Here is a 22,718-nt window from a genome sequence, read left to right as displayed (position 1 = left end):
ATTTTATATAAAAAAATAATAAATAAAAATTTGGGTTTTTTAAGAGCTAATACTATCTAAGATTTAAACTCAATGTGTTGGTAATTAAATTTAAAACTTAAATTGCTATTGCGGAATCCCTGGTCTAAAGAGTTGACTAAATAATAATAATATTAATAAACACATTAAGTGCCAAACATGTAGCACATATTGGCTGGGTTTTCGAGCAATTGGCTCCACTCCAATCCAAATTACAGCATATTTTTAGTTAAATATATATTTTCAGATGAGTTGTCAAAAGGACAATTAAACTATAGATTTCGAACAATTAAATTATAGATTTCTTTAGTAGAACGACAAAAACAAAAACAAAAACAAAAACAAAAACAAAAAAAAAAAAAACGGAAAGGAAATTTTCCATATCAGACGATTCACCATTGTGGTACTTTTGGATTTAAACAAGGAAAATTAGTGTACATATTAGCCGAATGATATATATGCAACTAAGGCCAAACTGTAAAACACCCTCTAAGGTTCAGTTAGTCGCAAGGTCTTTTGCGGGGTGTTATTCAAAATTTTCTTACTCTCATGTTAAGAGGGATGGTAATAAGTTTACTCACAATCTGGCTAAGTTTGCACTTAACCTCTGTTTGAATTGCATTTTGAAGTCTATGTTCGTGCATTTGCTGAAAAAATTGGGTCCCACAAGGCACTATTTACGGACCCACAAAAATCATCCAAACACAAATTTCAATATAAATTTGGATCCTACAATATTATTCACACATTTAAAAATTATTTTGCTACAGTATTTTCAGTTTTCAGCAAATAAGTGGTATCTAAACACACCCTTAGTAATCTAGATTATATTGTGTGGATGGAGAATGTTTCACCCCACGTAATTCCTGTAATTCAAGCCAATGGCAATATGGCTAGTTTGGTTTAATAAAGTTTGATGTCTTTCTTCTTAAAAAAAAAAAAAAAAAAGCAACAAAATAGCACATGGAGTTTTAATTCTTCCTTATAATAACTCTCTAAGGTATCCATGTCTGGTATATTGATTCCTAAGACTAGCTTTTGTTAGATTACAAAAAAAAAAAAAAAAAAAAAAAAAAATTCATGTGACTAGTGATGCAAATCAATTTTTGAGTCTTCTTAATGTGATTATTTGATGACCAATGGTCGTCTTGGTCAAATATGAAAACCTTAAAGAGTTAAAATGTAGAATTGAAACCCCATATGGTGTTTTTGTAACTAACCCAAACCCTAGGGGGGTGTTTTTGCATTTTGACCTACAATTTAAACTAGAGAATGTTAGGAGTGGGTTTCTAAAGATTTAAAATTCATTTTAATAACAACAACAAATCCTTCGTCCCAAATTTTTGGAATTGGTTATAAATCCTCAACATATTATCATGGTCTGTCATATGTATTATTTTTCTCAATTATATTTTACTAGTCTATAACCTTATGCATAGATACACTTAAAGATATACAATAAGATACATAGTATAATTCTTATATATATAATTTAAATACTATTGATAGCCATTCTTATATTTTGTTAACTCTTTAAAAAGTTTTGTAAGAATATTATTAAGTATAAAATGTAAACTATCCATATTTATTCATTAGTTCTTAATTTTTGTTATTGTGAAGCACTTTTTTTATTTTATTTTTATGATTCATTTATTCTAGATTCTTTGGTTTTTGTACTTTTCTTTTTTAGTAAACAGTAATACTTATTAGAACATACACGAAAATAGTAATAATAGTATTTTAAATTGGGTTTATAATATAACTCACTTTGATTAATATTTATGATATGGTCCCACATTTGATTCTAAAATTATGAAATAAAACTGTGAGGCCCAATAATTTATGGGCCAGGCCCACTTACTAATGGGGAGTCCAAAGGCCCAAGCCAAAGAAGGCTATGGCCCAAGCTCAATAATATCAAGCACAAAATGGCCTGGGGATGCAGCCGAGGACAGTTCAGTCCTCGGCAGACCTAAAGTTCCACCGAGAAGAGGGGCAAAAACGGTATAGGAACAAACTTGAAGGAAAAAATATCTAGGGAAAGATGCCCTTACTACCCTTCCCATACAAGACTCTGCACCTAACAGAGCCGGATTCTTCGGCTTTTTCAACCACCCCCAACGACTTTGGGTTCGGACTGACGGGACAAGTATCAATCGTGGAAAGATCGACCCTACACGTGGACGAAGGACAGCGAACGCAAGCTAGTATAAAAGAAAAAGTAAGTAATCTGGAGAAGGGGGCTGGGAAAAAGGGCCAAAAAGGCAGAGCCTCCCATCCCACCTCCAGGAGAAAGACTCCAGGGGTGAAAACACCTTAACGATGTATGCACACCACAAAAAACCCACCGCCGGGTAACCAAGCCTAGCCTTTCAAACCCACGCTCTACAAATGATATTGTCTGGGCCTTTTCACGTGCGAACCCAACACTGTTGTGGTTCGTTGCGAATCGTGTCCTTACAATTGGTGCCGTCTGTGGGAAGGCTTGCACGTTGGCGCAGGTGGCGTTCGAGTCAACTCTCTAGCAAGCAGAGATTCGCGGGTTTTCCCCCATCTCCGGTGACATGCAGTTGTTGTTCCGACATAAGCTTCTGACAGGGGCTACGTCCTGCAGTGCCAACCGCACGGGCAACTCTAGGGGCTTCCGGCCTCAAGCTAACTCTCCCCGCCATGGTCAAGGGGCTGACCTGCGAAAAAGCAAATAAGTACAAAAAAGTACTCAAAAAAGTTTTGGACAGAACCAAGGCCTTGCATGGTCCTCGGACTCAAGCCTATGGGGAAACCAAGTACTCAAAAAAAGTTTTGGACAGAACCAAGGCCTTGCATGGTCCAGTCCTCAGACTCAAGCCTATGGGGAAACCAAGTACTCAAAAAACGTTTTGGACAGAACCAAGGCCTTGCATGGTCCTCGGACTCAAGCCTATGGGGAAACCAAGTACCAAAAAAAAAAAAAAAAAAAAGTTTTGGACAGAACCAAGGCCTTGCATGGTCCTCGGACTCAAGCCTATGGGGAAACCAAGTACTCAAAAAAAAAGTTTTGGACAGAACCAAGGCCTTGCATGGTCCTCGAACTCAAGCCTATGGGGAAACCAAGTACAAAAAAAAAAAGTTTTGGATAGAACCAAGGCCTTGCATGGTCCTCGGACTCAAGCCTATGGGGAAACCAAGTACTCAAAAAAAGTTTTGGACAAAACCAAGGCCTTGCATGGTCCTCGGACTCAAGCCTATGGGGAAGCCAAGTACTCAAAAAAGTTTTGGACAGAACCAAGACCTTGCATGGTCCTCGGACTCAAGCCTATGGGGAAACCAAGTACTCAAAAAAAGTTTTGGACAGAACCAAGACCTTGCCTGGTCCTCGGACTCAAGCCTATGGGGAAACCAAGTACTCAAAAAAGTTTTGGACAGAACCAAGGCCTTGCATGGTCCTCGGACTCAAGCCTATGGGGAAACCAAGTACTCAAAAAAAGTTTTGGACAGAACCAAGGCCTTGCATGGTCCTCGGACTCAAGCCTATAGGGAAACCAAGTACTAAAAAAAAAAAAAGTTTTGGACAGAACCAAGGCCTTGCATAGTCCTCGGACTCAAGCCTATGGGGAAACCAAGTACTTAAAAAAAAAGTTTTGGACAGAACTAAGGCCTTGCATGGTCCTCGGACTCAAGCCTATGGGGAAACCAAGTACTCAAAAGAAAAAGCACAAGTTTTGGACAGAACCAAAGCCTTGCATGGTCCTCGGACTCAAGCCTATGGGGAAACCAACTACTTGGATGGGGAAAGTCATCGGCTCAAATACTGTAAAAGGTTAAGGCCAGTAAGAGTGTTAAGAAGATGGCGAATCGCCCCACTATTCAGTAGCCTAAGGGGGCTGTTCATTTTGCGGGTGATATGTCTTCGGATGGTTACTTCCTACACCGCATCGAGCATTCAGTTCTCATCTCGGCTAGTTTTGGGGTAAGTATCGTTCTTCACAGGTCGGCATTGTTGTGCCAAACAACTCTATTAAAGTTATGGTTACACCTTCTTCTTAGCAAGTATTTTGGCCCTAGTTGTCATTGATTCAAATGCTATATTTTTGTGCCGAACAGCACTTACAAATTCGTAAAAACGCCATTCTCTTTGATAAGGGGTTAAGGCCCCAAGTATTGTACTCTAAGGTCGGCAGTATTGTGCTCGGCCGATTCAGTAAGCTCATCATAATGTCCTTTCTTTTCCTGCCTAATGGGAGTTTCAGCCCTAAGTATCATTTGCTCGATTCAGTATTATTGAGCAGGGTTATTTTTATAAACACAGAGCAAGATCTTTTTATTAGCTAGAACTTCGGTCCTAGACGTCGGTCACGGTTTAAAAATAAAAAGAATTTACAAGATTGTATGTCTATGCATTGCGTTATCATTTCTGAAACATAGAGATAGAACATGCGAAGTAAAATGATAACAATTTTTATTAATATAAAGATGTATTACAACGTACAAAGAGGGGCTTAAACAAGCCTATACAAAAGGTGAACTGCCGAAACAATAAAAAAATCAGCAATACAGATAAGTAAACGGTCAGGTGTCTTTTAAACTCGTCTCCAAAGTATCTCCAATCTCTACCTCAGTATTGCCCATATTGAGAGAAGGACCTTCTTTAGAAAAAGATGGAGGAGATGAATGAGGAAGATGGAGGAGATGAATGAAAAGAAGGAGGAGAAGAAGAGGGAAGAGATGAAAAGAAAGAAAAATGAGCAAAAGAGGGAGAAGGAAAAGCACCAGGATGGATCTGGTGGTGGAAAGAAGAAGAAAGAGAGGCAAAAGGAGGCACCAGTGAACGAAAAGAGGAAGAAGCAGGGGCACTTAGTCCCTGCCCCAGTCCTGACTCCTAACACACTGGTGCCATGTTAGATATGCTCATGAGAGAGCAGGTGGTACTGATAATGGGTGTCCTCGGCTCAGTCACGCCGAAAGTGTGATGTGACGAGCCCCTGCTTCGGATTTTGGCTGAAAGGAAGGCGAGACAAATCTTGAGTCTCCGCCATCCTTGCCCTGACCGAGCCATTTCGAGCTTTATTAGAACATGGTGTTTTTGGGAGGGGAATGGCTCCTTTATTGCTTATTACTATGGCGAGCGTATTACAGGTTAAGGTAGAACCAGAGGGTAAAAGTAAACTCTGGGAGGAATCTAGGGGTTTCAGATTTCAGGGGGATTAAAGGGATTCATGTATAGGAGAAACAACTCTCGTCTTTTCTTTTTATATGAGGGACGAAGAGGAGGGTACTTAATATGTTCAGATCTCCAAGGAAATCTGCAGACAAGAATATGCCCGTTCCGCTCTCCCACACCATCAGTAACCATTAAATCTGAGAGGTCTCGTAAAGGGAAACTATTAAAGACACGCTTTGGATAACCAAACGGCATGAGCGTATCGTGAATGAATTAAGAGGAACATCTCGTAGACCGGTACATTTCCTGGGCAAGTGGAGAATCGCCAACGTCAGTGAAAGGCTGAATTAAATGAGCCATAATAAAGGCTCGGTATTACCAAAACCCCCCTCTCCAACCAGGAGGTCGGACAGCAGGGTTTTGAGGGGCTATTGTGAGGTCCAATAATTTATGGGCCAGACCCACTTACTCATAGGGAGTCCAAAGGCCCAAGCCAAAGAAGGCTAAGGCCTAAGCTCAATAATATCAAGCACAAAATGGCCCGGGGATGCAGCCGAGGACAGTTCAGTCCTCGGCAGACCCAAAGTTCCACCGAGAAGAGGGGCAAAAACGGTATAGGAACAAACTTGAAGGAAAAAATATCTAGGGAAAGATGCCCTTACTACCCTTCCCATACAAGTCTCTGCACCTAACAGAGCTAGATTCTTCGGCTTTTTCAACCACCCCCAACGACTTTGGGTTCGGACTGACGGGACAAGTATCAATCGTGGAAAGATCGACCCTACACGTGGACGAAGGACAGCGAACGCAGGCTAGTATAAAAGAAAAAGTAAGTAATCTGGAGAAAGGGGCTGGGAAAAAGGGCCAAAAAGGCAGAGCCTCCCATCCCACCTCCAGGAGAAAGACTCCAGGGGTGAAAACACCTTAACGATGTATGCACACCACAAAAAACCCACCGCCGGGTAACCAAGCCTAGCCTTTCAAACCCACGCTCTACAAATGATATTGTCTGGGCCTTTTCACGTGCGAACCCAACACTGTTGTGGTTCGTTGCGAATCGTGTCCTTACAAAAACTTTCTAAAAATAAATAATTTAGGACACATGGCATAAAATTGAACTTTAATTTGAAATTCTAATTGGATTTTTTATGAGTTTTGCCTATTAATATATATAGATATATAGATTTGAAGTCATAGTCTATGTTACTTCCTTAATTGAAATGTTCTTTTTTATTACTTCTACTAATATATATATATATATATATATATATACATATCATTCTAAATAAGTTACATGATTTTGAAGAATATGAATTAGAATCTTTAAGAGTTTTGAGAGGAACTCCTCCTAAAATATTATCCATCCATTTTGAAATTAGTAAATTGGACTTCATGCCTAAATACATAAATTAAACATGTGTCTAAATATTGATTATAGAGAAAATTTTAAAATCTTTAGAATCCCATGACTTTGGGAAGCCATTTTTCACTACATACAGTTAGGGATGGTCATACCCATTGGGTAATGAATATCCAACCCTACCCGATCCAAATGTTTCGGGTAATACCTGGTTCTTCATGGGTAGAACTTAATTGGGTAGGGTATGGATATTATCCAAACCTGACCCGTATTTAAAAATAAAAAAAAATAAAAACCCTAAACCTCTCTCACCATCACTCACACTCTCCTCAGTCCTCACCGTCACTCTCTCTCTCTCAAGAGCTCTCCAGTCTCCGCCTCTCTCTTAAGCTGCTACTAGAAGAATAACTAAAGAAAAGCGTGCAAATGCAGAGGCTAAACTGAATGAAAAAGTTGTGAGAACTTCTAAGAAAGCAGATTATATAAGAAGGACCAGTCACTTGCCCACCAACTTCTCCTTCAAGTTGCCTTCTCTTTGCTGGTAGCAACTCTGTTGAACATTTACATGTAACATTTGCTAGTAATTTTTTAATCATATGTTAACATGTGGATTAATTGAGAAGCTTTATATGCTACTGTTGGAAAATGTATTCATATGGTTCCTTCAATAAATCTCATACACCCATTTTTGGGTTAGTCTTCTTTGAGACAGTTTGATTGATCATAGGAGCTAGGGAGGTAAATTAGTATCCAAAGTCATAAACTGGCCATTGTAGATAATTCTTTTTGGGGTTGAATATTTTTTTTTTTAAATTTTTTATCTAATAAAATTTCTATCTCTATCTCCAAAAAAAAAAAAAAAAAAAAAAAAAAAAAAAAACAAAACAAAAATGAAGCAGATATAAACTAATTAATAAAATTTTTTAAAAAAGTTTTTATTGATTAGTTTTTTCTTTTTTAAGATTGGTTAGTTTTTACATTGAAATGTTTTGGATTAAAAAAAAAAAATTAAATGGGTTTCGGGTAGGGTATGGATATCCATGGATAATATATTTGGGTAAGATTCGGGTATTGATAATCAGGTATCCATGGGCAAACTTTTCGAGTAGGGTATGGGTATACCCAATCCATACCCTACCCATAGCCATCCCTACGGTAAATAGCGACATTCATCACGCTTCTCTGCACTCATTTTTCCTTTTAATGTTGGTTTCAACATGTTTTAACCTAGATTAGAATGCTAGAGTATATTTCACGATTAATATTTTATTTTTTGTATCTAACTGTTTATATGGCGCCGCGCTCGCATCATGCATTATCCTTTGGGCCATCCTCTACACATTGTGATGGTGCCAACCTATATTATTGCCATATGGGCCGGCCCACTTCACTCTTTAAGCTCTCTACAGCATCATTAAGGCCTGCTCATGTAGCTCAGTCTAGCCTATACAATTAAAGCCACACACAAAAGATGGTTGGCCCAAAAATTTTGGGCCAAATTATTGCAGTCCTTTTCAGCCCATTGAGAAGTACGAGATTTTTTTTGTTCTGATTAGATATATAATGACAGGTTGAAAGATAGATATATTAAAATAAGAATAACGATGTTTGCAAAAAGATATTAAAATAACGAAATTACTAAACCACCCTGCTATTGGTCCAATAAGATTTTAAAAAATTGACTTTATAATTTTTCTAAAATTATCACAACCAATCATAGTAACAATTTTAATTTTTTAATAGTTATAAATATATCTTCTTTTGTGGGAGACCCTATCCATTCTTCACACTTTGCTTTCGGAGGGATCCTCTGTTTTCTCTGCATTTGATCATCAAATAAGGTGAAGCCCAGAGATCAATATCTCCCAAATTTTTATGTAAAGTTAATATTTTGTGTGCATATTTAAGTGAAACAAGGCTGATGTAGTTCTATTTTATTTATTATTTATTTGAATTTTTCTTGTCCATAATTTGAATTATCCATATATATAGCTATAAGGAGCGACTCTGTTTTTTTTCTCTTGTGGGTTTATCTGATCTAGGGTTTTGGGGACCCTTTGGCTATCATTTTGGGTTTTGACCATCTGGGTCTCACTTATTTTCATTGAAAGTTGAATCCTTTTGTGGGGGACTTTGTAGGAGATTGATCTTTGAACTGATAGTGGTTGCTGTAATACTAGCTTGTTTAGGCTTTCGATTTTGAATGGCTCGGTTGGTTCTGCCATGCAAAGGTGCGGGTTTGGCAAGGATGGGTCTTTTGGGTTTGGTCTCCTCTGCTCCTGTGAATACCTATTTCTCATTTCCTCAGTCATGGTTTTGTGTTTGTATTTGTGTGTTAAAAAAAAAAAAACTTGGAATCAATTTTAATAGCTGCTTTATGGTTACAAACTTTTTTTCTTTTGTACATTATATTACTTTATTTGTTTTAGACCTATTATTTTTTCATATTGGTTCCATGGGAATGATGAGATTCTATTGCCAATCGTTCTCATTTTTATTAATGATCTCTCTCTAGACACACACACACACATATATTCCTTTGGTTGGTGATATGCGTTTGTACTTTTATAGTGGAGAGTGAGGTGTAGTGTATTGACTAATAATTTTGAGGAATTAAATAGAGAAACTGCAATTAATTTTGAAGTGGGGTTTTAGGTCATGCTCTTAATGAGTCTTTCTGCCTGGTGAGGGTTTAGTTCATAGCATATGGAAGTTTGGTTGCCTTGTGTTCAATTATGTGAAGTTGAATTTATCTGCTGTTGATTTCCAGTCGTGAATTAGTTTTATGATTTGTACTTCATGATAGCTAATTCACCTGTAAAAATGGTTTGATTTGTCTATCTGCAGCTTCAGGTTACAAGCCGTGTTAGGTTTTTGGAGAATTCAGCAAAAAATATTTATAGATATAGACGCTTTCTTACTTCGGAGGTTGGTGCTCTCTCTCTCTCTCTCTCTCACTATATAGTCTACTAGGATTTTTTTTAGTGGTATTGTGTTTAGTGGCTTCTGAATGATTTTGGATCTCTGCTATTCAAATAGGAGTTTTTTGCTATAAAAAAAAAGAGGAAAAAACAAAGAAGGTTTATGGATTCATTGATTGATTGTTGATTTCAGGCTTTGTGCCGAAGGAATTGTCGCTTTTCATATCCTTCATTATCTGTAAGTTGCTATAGATTGAATTAATGTGCTTTCTTGTATGTCTACACACAAGCACACACATGATATACATATCGTGTTTGATGCTCATTTTGGGTACTTTGTAGTTTCTAATTATCATTTTTTTAATCATTTGCATTCCTCAACCTTATTGTAGAGGGCTAAACAAGCCAACAGGAGGCTGATTTGTTCGTTTGCCACAGAAACCTTAAAAAAACCTGTTGAAGAATCCGAGATGGATATGCCTAAAGAAATCTTTTTGAAGGATTACAAGATGCCTGATTACTATTTTGATACGGTACAAATATACTTAAATTAATTTTTCCACGTTAGAACTAGAATAACTTTGTGGCATTTGTTTTTGTGTGCATACTGATGGAATTATGACTACAGGTGGATTTGAGATTTTCATTGGGTGAAGAGAAAACAATTGTTTCTTCAAAAATAACTGTGCTCCCCAGAATTGAAGGTGGGTTGTGACCATTCTTCCTATTTAGTACTTTGTTCACTGGTAGTATTTATATCTCTGACAGATAAGTAATTAGCTGTTCAAGCGGCAATGTTTTCCTCACATTTTCCTATAGCAGCGGTCTAAGTATTAGGTCTTGTTCATTCTTCTACTCAAGTTAAGGCCTATGAGAAATTTTGGAAGAATACTTCTATGCCATTTTTATTCTTTTTTAATAAATAATTCTTGTGAAATAGGTTCTTCTCCTCTGGTTTTGGATGGACATGACGTAAAGTTGGTCTCAATTTGTGTTAATGGCAAGGAAGTCAAGGTTTGTAATTTTCCTACTTTTCCTAAGGTCCTTCAATACAAACAAATAGAAAGCCTTTCTTGTTGCCCAAATTTTATAAATATATGCGTTGTGGTTTGACTTCTTACAATAGGAAGTTTAAGTTTAATAGCCAATTTTTTTTTTTGGTTCTACTTAAATCTAAAGATACCTGAGTTACAGTATCATTGACATGCCATATAATAATATATATTTTCTAATTTAATAATTTCTAGTGCTATGAATTGGTGTATGTCTGTGTGTTTTCTAGGGGTGCAGGTGGGCTAGAGTATTACTTAGTTTTTTAAGGTTTTCTTACTATGACCCCTTTTTTTCTTCATAGGAGGGAGAATACCTGTTGGACTCGCGCCATTTGACACTCCTATCACCACCTAGTGGTACATTTGCTTTGGAAATTGTTAATGAGATACATCCTGAGCAGAACACATCTTTAGAGGTAAAACATGCCTTCTGGTATCCACAAGTTCATTTTGAAGTCTATGTGGATCTCTCTTGTCCATATAATAAATCAAATCCACTGCAGGGACTGTATAAGTCATCTGGGAATTTCTGTACACAATGTGAAGCTGAGGGTTTTCGGAAAATTACATTTTATCAGGTGGGTATCTTGCAGCACCTATTTATTCTAGTGGCCTGTAATTGGAAATGTTGATTCTAACTTTCCAGTTTATTGATGCGTTCCAACTGCAAACAGGACCGCCCTGATATAATGGCAAAATACACATGTCGCATTGAAGCTGATAAGTCATTGTATCCGGTATTGTTGTCTAATGGAAATCTCATAGAACAAGGTGACCTCGAGGTAAGCTTCACTTTTTCTGCATGGAAAAGGCATTTGTGTTCCAACCAAAAAAAAAGGGGGGGCAATTATTTAGAATCTTATGTGCTGTTCTTTATTGTTATTTTTCTTTGCTGCAGGGTGGTAGACATTATGCCCTGTGGGAGGATCCCTTTAAGAAACCTTGCTACTTGTTTGCCTTAGTTGCTGGACAGTTGGAGAGCAGAGATGACAAATTTATCACCCGTTCTGGTAGGGAGGTCTCACTAAGGATCTGGACCCCAGCACAAGATGTGCCCAAGACTGCTCATGCCATGTATTCGCTTAAGGCGGCTATGAAATGGGATGAGGATGTTAGTTTCTTCATATAAAACCTGATTTTTTAATTTGATACTAAAAATTTCCTTATTGATCTTATTCTAAAGCATACTTTCTGTCTTATGCCTCTGCAAACAGGTGTTTGGTCTTGAATATGACCTGGATCTCTTTAATATTGTGGCTGTTCCAGATTTTAACATGTAAGTTAATTTTTTTAAAATAAATATTTGGTACCCATTTGATACTTTTTGGTGACAAATATCTTGTGCTATAGTACTTTTAATGTTTTACTTGCTCAAATTTCTTGTTTCTGAAATGATCAGGGGAGCCATGGAAAACAAGAGTTTGAATGTATGCTTTCTGAACTTATTTCAGTTCACACATTGATGTCTCTCCTTAGATCTTTTCGAAACTATAGTTGAAGTTAAATTGCCTTTTTCTAGATTTTCAATTCCAAGCTTGTCCTGGCATCTCCAGAAACAGCTACAGATGCAGATTATGCTGCAATTTTAGGAGTTATTGGCCATGAGGTTTGTTATTAATATCTATAATGAAATGGGTTCTTTTCTCTAATATGAATTTAATTTTTAGTGACATTGGTTTCATGTTTTTTATAATTTGCAGTACTTCCACAACTGGACTGGCAACAGGTTAATTCATATCCCATCATAGCTCATTATTCCTTCAAAAAAAAAAAAAAAAAAAGAGAGTAAAAAATGTGCTGTGTGTTTAGCTCCTCATCTTATAGTTTGCTTTCTTACATTTGTCACTTTTATACTTGTTACTTTGGTTTGAAACTAATTTTCTTCTATTCATGATGATTTGGAACTTTGATGTTAATCACTACCTTATCTTTTAATATTCAATGTGTTCACACCTCAGTCATGATTTGATATAATAATTGCAGAGTGACATGTCGTGACTGGTTCCAGCTCAGCCTAAAGGAAGGTCTCACTGTTTTCCGTGATCAGGTATAGGCTTTTTGTCCTGTCTACAAATTAGTCTTGAACACACTATATATTCTTTTTTGGAGCTTACAAATATAAGAATCTTTAATAATTGGTAGGAGTTTTCATCTGATTTGGGAAGTCGTACTGTAAAGCGGATTGCTGATGTTTCCAAGCTTCGAAATTCTCAGTTTCCACAGGTCTTCCTTCTTTCTTTCTAGAATATATAAAATGCGTGCAACCTCTAGATTGATGCCTTTGTTCTTATAATGTTATCATAATTGTCTAATTATCATTTTAAACCATTTAGAGCATTTGTGAATAGACATGTTTGCCTATCTAAAATAGGTGTCATTGACGTTGTGTAGAGTTTTTGGTATTATATGCTGCATTTAAGTGTATATATGTTTCCTTAATTTTCAGGATGCTGGTCCCATGGCTCATCCTGTACGGCCACATTCTTACATTAAGGTCAGAAATCATTTTCTGTTTCTTTTATCTCTTCTAAAGTTTCTGTCATGTTATCAACATAATATACGTCTTTCTTGACTATAACGCTTTTAACTTGTGTTCCTTCTTCTTCCATCCTACAACAGATGGACAACTTCTACACAGGCAAGTTGTTCTTTACATAATTTAACTTGAGTTAATAGTTATATTCACATTTATTTTGGTGAATTGGAAATTGTCATGTTCTTTTAACTTTTGGATATGTGGATCTCTTGTGCATTGTGTTGGATATGATGCTGATTTGGGGCCTTCACCAACTTCAACGTGCAGTAACGGTAGGGTTTAGCAATTGTCTTTGCATCTTATAATCCTCATATCCCATGTACGCTCTTGAGAAATTATCTAATTGTACTTTGTTTCATTTTCTTTTACAGGTGTATGAAAAGGTTTGACTTTTTTGTTCAACAACAAATCTCTCTCTCTCTCTCTCAGGACAATGACTTTTTTTTTTAATTTATTGATTTTTTGTTCTTATGATCCAATTTCAGGGAGCTGAAGTTGTCAGGATGTACAAAACCTTACTGGGGAGTCAAGGGTTCCGAAAAGTAAGATTTAGAATTTGTCTGAGTTTAAATCTGATTATGTGATATAAATGTCTAGTTCATTATATAGCTGCTGATCTGTGGGTGTCCATGTATACAATTTCTCCACTTTCAGGGCATGGATCTTTATTTCAAGAGACATGATGGGCAAGCTGTAACCTGTGAAGATTTTTTTGCTGCCATGCGAGATGCAAATGATGCTGATTTTGCTAATTTCTTACAATGGTCTGTATCTGCCTTTTGTTTCTTTTGAGCTTCTGAAAATTTTGATACTTACTCTTTAAAATATAACTAAAATACAGGTACTCCCAAGCTGGGACCCCTCTTGTCAAAGTGACATCATCATACGATCCCAAAGCTCGTACATTTTCTCTAAAATTCTGGTATACATATGCTTGTGATCTCTCTTTCAGCAAAGAATTATGGTCTTTCTCATTGGCTGGTGATATGGCTAACAAGTGTTTGATTGTGGCTTTTCACAGTCAAGAGGTACCACCGACTCCAGGGCAACCTGTAAAAGAACCCATGTTCATTCCTGTTGCACTAGGTTTGCTTGACTCAACTGGCAAGGACATCCCTCTTTCCTCTGTGTATCATGATGGAACATTGCAGTCTGTCTCAAGCAATGATCAGCCAGTATATACTACAGTTCTACGAGTGACCAAGGTCAGTTCAGAACTTTTATGTTTGCCTTTTTTCTTTTTTTTGTGTGTATTTTCCCTTTTTGCTTAATGGACCAACAGTGAGTTACTAAGAGAAAAGATAAATACAAAATCTTGTAGACATTTTGAGATAATCCATTTCATATTCTATGCAAAGCAAGAACAATTTTGTCTTATGTTTGTATTGACCCAATACTACATTGCTAAGCATTAGGCGCCTTTTATTACTTTTTAATTGTTTATACACGTATTAATATTTGTATGATTGGAATTGGACTGAGCAGAAAGAAGAAGAGTTTGTGTTTTCTGATATATCTGAGCGGCCAGTTCCATCTCTATTGCGGGGCTATAGTTCTCCTATTCGTCTTGAATCTGATCTGACTGACAGCGATCTGTCTTTCCTTCTTGCTCATGATTCTGATGAGTTCAACCGGTTTGTCTTTCTAAATGCTGCGATACCCCTTTTTTTCTTTTTTGTAATTAGCAACTGATGGACAGAAATTTACTTGATTATTTTTTCTGTTCAGTTGGGAGGCTGGACAGCTGCTGGCACGCAAGCTGATGCTCAGCTTGGTGGCTGATTTCCAACAAAACAAGCCATTGGTTCTGAATCCAAATTTTGTGCATGGACTCAGAAGCATACTTGGTGACTCAAGCTTGGATAAAGTATGACTTCTTTCTTTTTGAAAAAAAAAAAAAAATAGTGGGGGAAGGGTGAATGTACTAATGTAACTTCAATTCAATGACCTCTGCTTTCCAGGAATTTGTTGCAAAGACAATGACTCTACCTGGAGAAGGGGAAATAATGGACATGATGGGAGTTGCAGATCCTGATGCTGTTCATTCTGTTCGCACTTTCATCAGGAAGCAGCTTGCCCAGGAACTGAAAGCAGAGTTACTCAGCACAGTATGCATTCTTCCTAGGAGTTGCATAAATATGATATATTAATTACTATTTTGTGCTTCTATCTATTTTTATTTATTTTTTGTTGAGTAATAAATTGTTTGTGTTAATGCTTCACAGGTTGAAAAAAATAGGAGGTCAGAAGAGTATGTGTTTGACCACCCTAATATGGCAAGGCGTGCTTTGAAGAATATTGCACTAGGTATGTTTTGCTTTAATTGTATTTTTGCAAGATTGGCCTCTGATAAACTTTTATAAATTGATTGTGTTTTGTATTTTCTGTAGTGTATCTTGCATCACTTCCAGAGTATACCGAGTTTGCGTTGCAGGAGTATAGAACTGCCACAAATATGACTGATCAATTTGCAGCTTTGGCGGCCATAGCCCAGAACCCTGGTAAAACTCGTGATGATGTTCTGGCTGACTTCTATAGCAAGTGGCAGCATGACTTTTTGGTATTACTTCTGCTCAATTGCTCTTAATTTGCTAGAATGATATTTTTGGGTCTCTCTGAGTTCTGTGTTGTGCGTTTCATCTCTCTCTCTCTCTCTCTCTAAGGGAGGGAATGTATGGTAGGTATTTTGCATAGGATTTTCCCAAGTACACAATGAGGACCTTCCTGATATATGAGTAGTTGTAAGGCATAGTTCAGAACTCAGCTTGTATACACAGGAAATGATACTTGTTAGGAAAATAAATGGGCATCCTTAGAACTTGATCAAGTTGTGTTTGGAAGCATCTCTGTGGAAGAAAGACATTTAGGTAACTTTGTTAACAAAGCTAATTATGAGGCAAGATTGAACTGGTGATGCATTCTTAATATTCCCTAATTATCAGTGGATGAAAACATGCTTAATGTTTACAAGTTGCTATTGGAGCTTTTCAGTTTTTCTTTTTTTTTATTAGTGTATATGATACTGTTTTTTATTTTATTTTTTTTATTTATCCGATGTTGAGTGTGGTTCTGGATTTTGAGAATCGTTTCCTTCACCAATTTATGCAGGGAAAGTTTCTTCTCATCATCGTGACATAATCTTATCCTCCCCAATCTCATATTCCTCTTTTTCTTCAGGTTGTGAATAAATGGTTTGCCCTTCAAGCCATGTCTGACATTCCTGGTAACGTTGAGAATGTTAAGAGCCTCTTAGACCACCCTGCATTTGACCTGCGTAATCCAAACAAGGTGTACTCCCTCATCGGAGGTTTCTGTGGGTCTCCTGTGAATTTCCATGCAAAAGACGGGTCAGGCTACAAGTTCTTGGGAGAAATTGTACTGCAACTAGACAAACTCAACCCTCAGGTCCATTCAAAATTTTCTTTTCGGGCTTTTTATATGATTTACATCATATTAATTACTAATTTATTTTTGGTATTCTTTATCCTTGTCATGAATTGTAGGTGGCATCCCGCATGGTCTCAGCCTTTTCTAGATGGAGGCGTTATGATGAAACCAGGCAAAACCATGCGAAGGTAGGACATCGTTGCTGTAAATATTTCTTGTTAACGTTGTTGTTGTCTTTTTAATCTAAATCCCCTCTTTTCATATTGTAAACTTATGATGTCCTACTTGTAATGAATTCATTCTTACACTACATCTCAAAAAATTGTTCTACTGAAAGAGGACAATGTTGTCTTTGTCTAAGTACAAAATTTGATTGGTGTTTTGCAGGCACAGCTGGAGAGGATAATGTCTACCAATGGACTGTCAGAGAATGTATTTGAGATTGCCTCAAAAAGCTTGGCTGCTTAAATGTGTTGATTTATTTCAGGTGAAAAATAATGCAAAGAACCATCGCCAGCTTTATAGGATAATAAATATGTTCTGTCATGTTTTGCCTTGTCTCCATAAACTATGTTTTTTTATGTAGAGCAGAGGAAACTTTCCATTAATTAAAACTGTTTTTACTTCCAAAGTCACTGTATTCCGTTTTGGGGTGACGGGGGCTGCTTTAGCACTGTGCTGGAACATATGATACATTATAATTTATAGAAGTGTGTTTCTTTTATGTAAAACGTTCTTCGTTTACAGTGTTGTGTTTGTACCCACTCAATACTTGGATGAGATCTTGAAAAGAGTCCCACACAGTTCCAAAACTCAAAAACCCCATCAGGAATCACTGTTCTAGCCCTGCTTCTCTCATTGCTATCTCTCTTATGCATAGTGATTTTAGGTTTTTTTTGCTAAAGCATAGTGATATTAGTTACTATCGAAATGTGACAAGTTAGTATGATTTATGTTACCAACAAATATGATAAAGTTTCCTTGCTATTACTGGTTCAAAATGACAAAAAAATAAAATATGGAAAAAAAGGGAAAAAAATGCTTTTTCCTATCATAAGGTGGAACCTACCATTGAATTTGATGCAATACTAATTTATTTTCTCTTAACAGAGTCTAATGTGAAAAATATGGGAAAAAACTTCTGAGGTATTGATCAATGTGATGTGGGTCAAAGGGTGTGACGAAGTTACTACCGTGTATAATCTTGCTACTAACAGAAATATGAATAAATTACTCTTGGTTTCTAAAATTTGGTATAGTTTGAATTTTGGTTCTTCAAATTTCAAGAGTTCGGATTTGGTCCATGAAATTTCATAAAGGGAATTATGTGTTTGTATCCTTTATTTTTCGGCTTATGTGAATTGAATCAAGATTGAATTGATTTCCAATCGAATTTATCCCAAATTATAGGGACAAAAATATAATAGACGTTTGACTATAAACTTTGTTGTATGTTTTTTATCTTTTTAACACACATAAAATTTTGTGTTAATCTATAAACTTAATTTTTTACTATTCGATGTATAAACTTATTCTTTTATGCATAATTTTAAAGTACAAAAACATGAAATTTAAATATTTGATTGATGACATAACTATTGGTTTTTGATATTCTAAAAATTTTACAAAGATGAAGAATATAAGAAGAAAATGTAATTCAACGGTAGATTTGTCAAAATTCACATCTAAGAAAAAGATATAGAGTGAAATTATAGCCTTAAGTTATGACCAAAATTGTTACCAAATTTTTTTTCAAATGTAATTTACCCGAACCCCTCAACTCTTCCCCTCGAGATGCTGATGATGTTTGAAAAAGTCATAAAAACCTGTAACTAGTTGTCCTATATTAAAATGAAATTATGCTTTGTGGAAATCCATATTAACAATTCTTGTATTAATCATATCATATGTGATAGATTCGAATCTAAAGTAGATCCTTTTGCCAAGAGCATCACATGGCCTAAAGGATTGGACTAACGTGCTTATGTCAGATTTTAGACTTTTTAGTATAGTCTACGTTCGGTCACAATTAAATTTTTGCATCTTTTATTTTTAATCTTTATAGTTTATATTATGTACTAGTATCATAGCATGTATCATATTTCAATTTTGTATATTTAAATTATTATTTTTGTTTCAGTTATAGTCTTTGAAATTTTAGAAACATCTAAATTTAATCTTTATTTTTTCGTGGTTTCTAGTTAACTTAACTGGTAAAGTCTCTGATAATTGAATAAGAGATCTGGGGCTCACACCAAAAATCGATTGGTGTATTGATCTGACGATAAAAGAGTTATTACTAAGAGGAAACGCAACAGATTGAAACTCCATCTAAAAAAAAATCTTTAGTGTTACTAAAAATAAGATATAACATGAGTTTTGTACCTAAACCATTATTAAAGTTAACAACTAGGAAAGATAAATGCTATTTGTAATAAAAACTTAGAGACACGTGAGTCCAACAATTAATTTAAACTAAATTCTAAACAAATAGGATTAGGACACGTTGTGGTCCTTCACGTATGTGTTACGTACAATTATAAGAGCAATTATGCAATGTAGTTCTGAATGTATCATTGTATCAAAAAAAAAAAAAAAAAAAGGTTCTGAATGTATCATTAAAAAAATATAAAAACATTTTAATAAAAAGATATAATATTTTTTAAAAAGTAATATCAATAATTATTATGGTTAATTAGACTTTCTCCTTAACTATAATACAGTTGCGATGTCTCTATAAACTTTTAAACTAAAATCATGTCTACTCTTAACTATTGTTAATAAACACTATACTCTCTAACATTAGAAAACGTAATAAATTTAACAAAAAGTCAACCTTTTCAATATATAAAAAAAAAAAACGTGCCTGATAGAAATTTAAGGTTTTTTAGTTAAATTTGATGGAAACCTAATGGTTTGTCAGGTTTCAAAGAGATTGTTTACCATCCACAATTTAGAGAGACATTGTTTCGTTTTATAGTTATAAGAGTCATTACAACTACTGTTGCATTTACTTTGATGAAATTGATTTTTCATTAAGTTTGTGGATATTTAGAATGACTAAAATTGCTGGTTAATCACTTTACCCAAAACTCATTAGCCCAACCACCACCTCCCAATTACGTCACCCATCACAAATTTTTTATCCGAACTTCTTATTTAAGCATTTTTTTAAAAAAATTTATGAAGTATTAAAAAAATGATTAACTTTTTCTTACAATTTTTTAAATTTCGCATAATTTTTTTTTAAATAGATTAATAGTACATGTCTTTAGGACATACATTAACCAAATCATTTTATTATATATATGCAATTAGGAGATGAAAAAATGTGAAAAAATAGTAAATTTTGTTCTTTTATAGTATTTTCACAACATCAAAATAAGTATATTACATCAAGGGTTAATACAATTAAATTAGTATAGTGGCATTAGACATAATATCATATCTAAAAATTAAAAGTCGTTGCAATAATAACTTAAAAGTAGTAAATTATTACATTAACAATAATTATTTGCAATAATTTATAATTTTCAGTTACAATAGAGGATTTAATACTAAATTGAATTTAGAAAATATTTTTCAATAACTTAAATTGAAGAAAAAAAAATTCAATAACTTAAATTGAGAAAACCATTGTAATAACTTGTGTGGGGACACGATTTGTTTAACGGCCCAAGAGTAACATTGGGCTCGTATACAATGGGTCCCAACAATATGATTTGTAGAGAGTGGGCTTGAATGGCATGACCTTGGGCACAGGTGGACGGTTAGATCATGGCGTCTATGGAAATTCTTATATGGGCGGGCCTGGCTTAACTAGCTAAGCCTTCCATTGGTACGGGTTGTGGGACTCCAGTCCTCGGACGTTGTCCTAGGACTCTTATCTCCTTTCTTCTTTTTCTTTTTCCCCGGGGGAGAGACCCCCCCTCTTCCTTATGGGGAGTTCTTCCTTTTATATCCATGTTTTTTCTCTTCCTTCAAGTTCACGTGTAAGTCTCACCCTTTTTTCGGGGTGCAGACCTATCCTGTCAACCCATACTCCAGTATGGTTTGAGGTCGCTGGGAAAGTTAAAGGGTATGGTTTAGGGCATGGACTTGTCAGATACAGGGCTTGGTATTATGACGTTGGCAGCTTTTTCCCTTACCCTGCCCCTGAACTCAGTTTCTCCCTTTCTTCAGGTATTTCATGAGGTGCCGAGTAAGAGGTCGTCCTCGGCAATGGCTCTCCTCGGCTTGGGCCGTAGGGCCTGGGCCCCCATGTAGAGTGGGACTGGGCCGCGAATACACTAACCCCACAACTTGATACAAATTATTTTGCGATATATTACAATAGAAATTTCAAAGAGACAACTTATTGTAACAAATATAACATTGCAATAACTAAATATTAATTATTTTACAATCTATTGTTATGACAAACATGAAACTGCAATGAATATATCATGGGTCGTGTTAACGAGCATCGTAAGGTGCTCGTTAACAACTTTTTTGTAGCTTTTTGTTTACTTTTTGCAGTTTTTTGTTTTTTTTCACAATTTTTTAGCAGTTTTTTTTAAATTTTTTTTGACAAGTCTTTTAATAACTTTTTGTCATTTTTATTAAGTAGAATCCATATAGGAAAATCTTAACCAACACTGCATGATGCTTGTTAACATTTTCCATATATTATTACAATAATTTAATTCCAATTATTTTACAATCTATTGTAATAAAAAATATAAAACAATTATTTATTACAATAAAGATACTATTGCAATAATTTGACCAAAAATTATTTTTGTCAGTTCTTTGCAATCTATTGCAAGATATTCGAAGTAGTAAATTTTTTATTACAACAATAAATATATTATACATCAAAATTATCATTAAAATATTTAAGTTTTATTGCAACAAATTTTTTTTAGCACAAACTTATTATCTCAAATTTTATTGCAACACTTCGCATAAACTATTACAATGATTCTAATGTTATTACAACGATTTTTTTTTGTAAACATTTTTTTGTTGTAGAATTTCAAGAATCAGACCAAAACAATTAAAATTTTGTTGGCTATCTAAGTTTTCCCTTATATATATATAAAAAGAAAACAGTAAATTGGAAATGTGAAACAAAACGGATAATTAATTGAAACCTACTAAAAATTAGTCAAAAAACCTATATACTATGCTAATGTTTACGTTTGCCAAGGAGAGTGTCCTTTTTTATTCTTTCTTGCTTTAAAAATCGGTGCCCATCCTTTCCTGAAGACAACCTTGTATAATCAGAACGGGATTCTAGTCATACAACAACAACTTTTTTAGACTCTCTCAGATAACTGTCTCTGTCTCTCTGTGCTAGCAATTTTAGCATCTCTGAATAGTTATGATTGATCACCACGTGCAGCAACAGACAGCCGTACGATGATACCCTGAATTAAGTTCACAAAACCATGGGTCAAACTCTCAAAAACCACCTTATTATTGGATTAAATAAATAAATAAATAATTACATCATCTCCTCTGTCAGATATAGGGAATTTTGGGACCCACTTTCCTTCCCCTGAAGTCTTCCACTTTAGAAACTACTCCCCCTACCAGTTACTACCTCCTTTTTGTCCACGTGCCACGTGTACTCCCTCGTATTAAGTTTGGTTTGGTTGAAAACAGACAGGATTTTGTTGTAGGTAGCCAACCCATCTAGTCTGTACAACTACACAACAGCACTATACACTTTAGAATTAAATTTAGATATCTCTCTCTATCTCTCTCTCTCTCTCTCAAAATGCATGTGATGAGTTGTGAGTGTTGTTTCTCTCTCTCTAAAAATGTTAGAAAAGCAACAAAGTTTATAATAACTTTTGTTACAATTAATCATGTGATGGGTTGTGAATTGTCTCTTTTTTTTTTTTTTTTTTTTAAATGCTAAAAACACAACAAAATTCACAATTTTTATCATGACTCACCGCATAATAAATTATGACTTATGATTACTGAGGAAAAAGTAGTTTGTCGTATCTCCACCGCCACAACTTGCCAAAGTAACAAAAGTATGAACTTTTATCATGGTACTAGCTGTGTTCTCTCTCTCTCTCTCACAGGTATCTTAGATTGAACTTCGGTACAGACTCATTATATCTACTAGAGTGCTATGGAGTTTTTTTTTTTTTTGGGTGAAAAAGTGCCATGGAGTTGAACCATGGTATATTACAATAAAAAGTCATCACCTCTGGCCAAAATTAGGCCTAAGTGCTTTTCCTTGATTAAGAAATGGATAAATACCAATGGATGATCTAGAACTTTGGACTTTGGAGGTATGCTTCAA

General features: G+C 35.3%; 1 protein-coding gene across 1 annotated transcript; it reads left to right on the top strand.

Annotated features, from left to right (window-relative positions):
* Positions 1-8,536: 8,536 nt before the first annotated feature.
* Positions 8,537-17,145, top strand: LOC126710015 (puromycin-sensitive aminopeptidase). Its single transcript, XM_050410399.1, has 32 exons — positions 8,537-8,799; positions 9,366-9,446; positions 9,633-9,677; positions 9,832-9,972; positions 10,068-10,143; positions 10,380-10,453; positions 10,794-10,907; positions 10,995-11,069; positions 11,166-11,273; positions 11,390-11,602; positions 11,706-11,767; positions 11,891-11,918; positions 12,011-12,097; positions 12,192-12,217; positions 12,475-12,538; positions 12,634-12,714; positions 12,938-12,985; positions 13,111-13,129; positions 13,295-13,299; positions 13,399-13,410; positions 13,513-13,569; positions 13,682-13,791; positions 13,869-13,949; positions 14,049-14,232; positions 14,513-14,661; positions 14,756-14,894; positions 14,989-15,135; positions 15,253-15,334; positions 15,418-15,587; positions 16,205-16,432; positions 16,531-16,602; positions 16,802-17,145. The coding sequence occupies exons 1-32, from the start codon at positions 8,722-8,724 to the stop codon at positions 16,880-16,882; spliced, it is 2,937 nt and encodes a 978-aa protein (XP_050266356.1). The 5' UTR covers positions 8,537-8,721; the 3' UTR covers positions 16,883-17,145.
* The last annotated feature ends 5,573 nt before the right edge of the window (positions 17,146-22,718 follow it).

Source organism: Quercus robur, chromosome 12 (genome assembly GCF_932294415.1).
Source record: "Quercus robur chromosome 12, dhQueRobu3.1, whole genome shotgun sequence".
NCBI lineage: Eukaryota > Viridiplantae > Streptophyta > Magnoliopsida > Fagales > Fagaceae > Quercus > Quercus robur.
The sequence above is the reverse complement of the archived record's forward strand: the minus strand, read 5'-3'. Positions and strand labels throughout refer to the sequence as shown.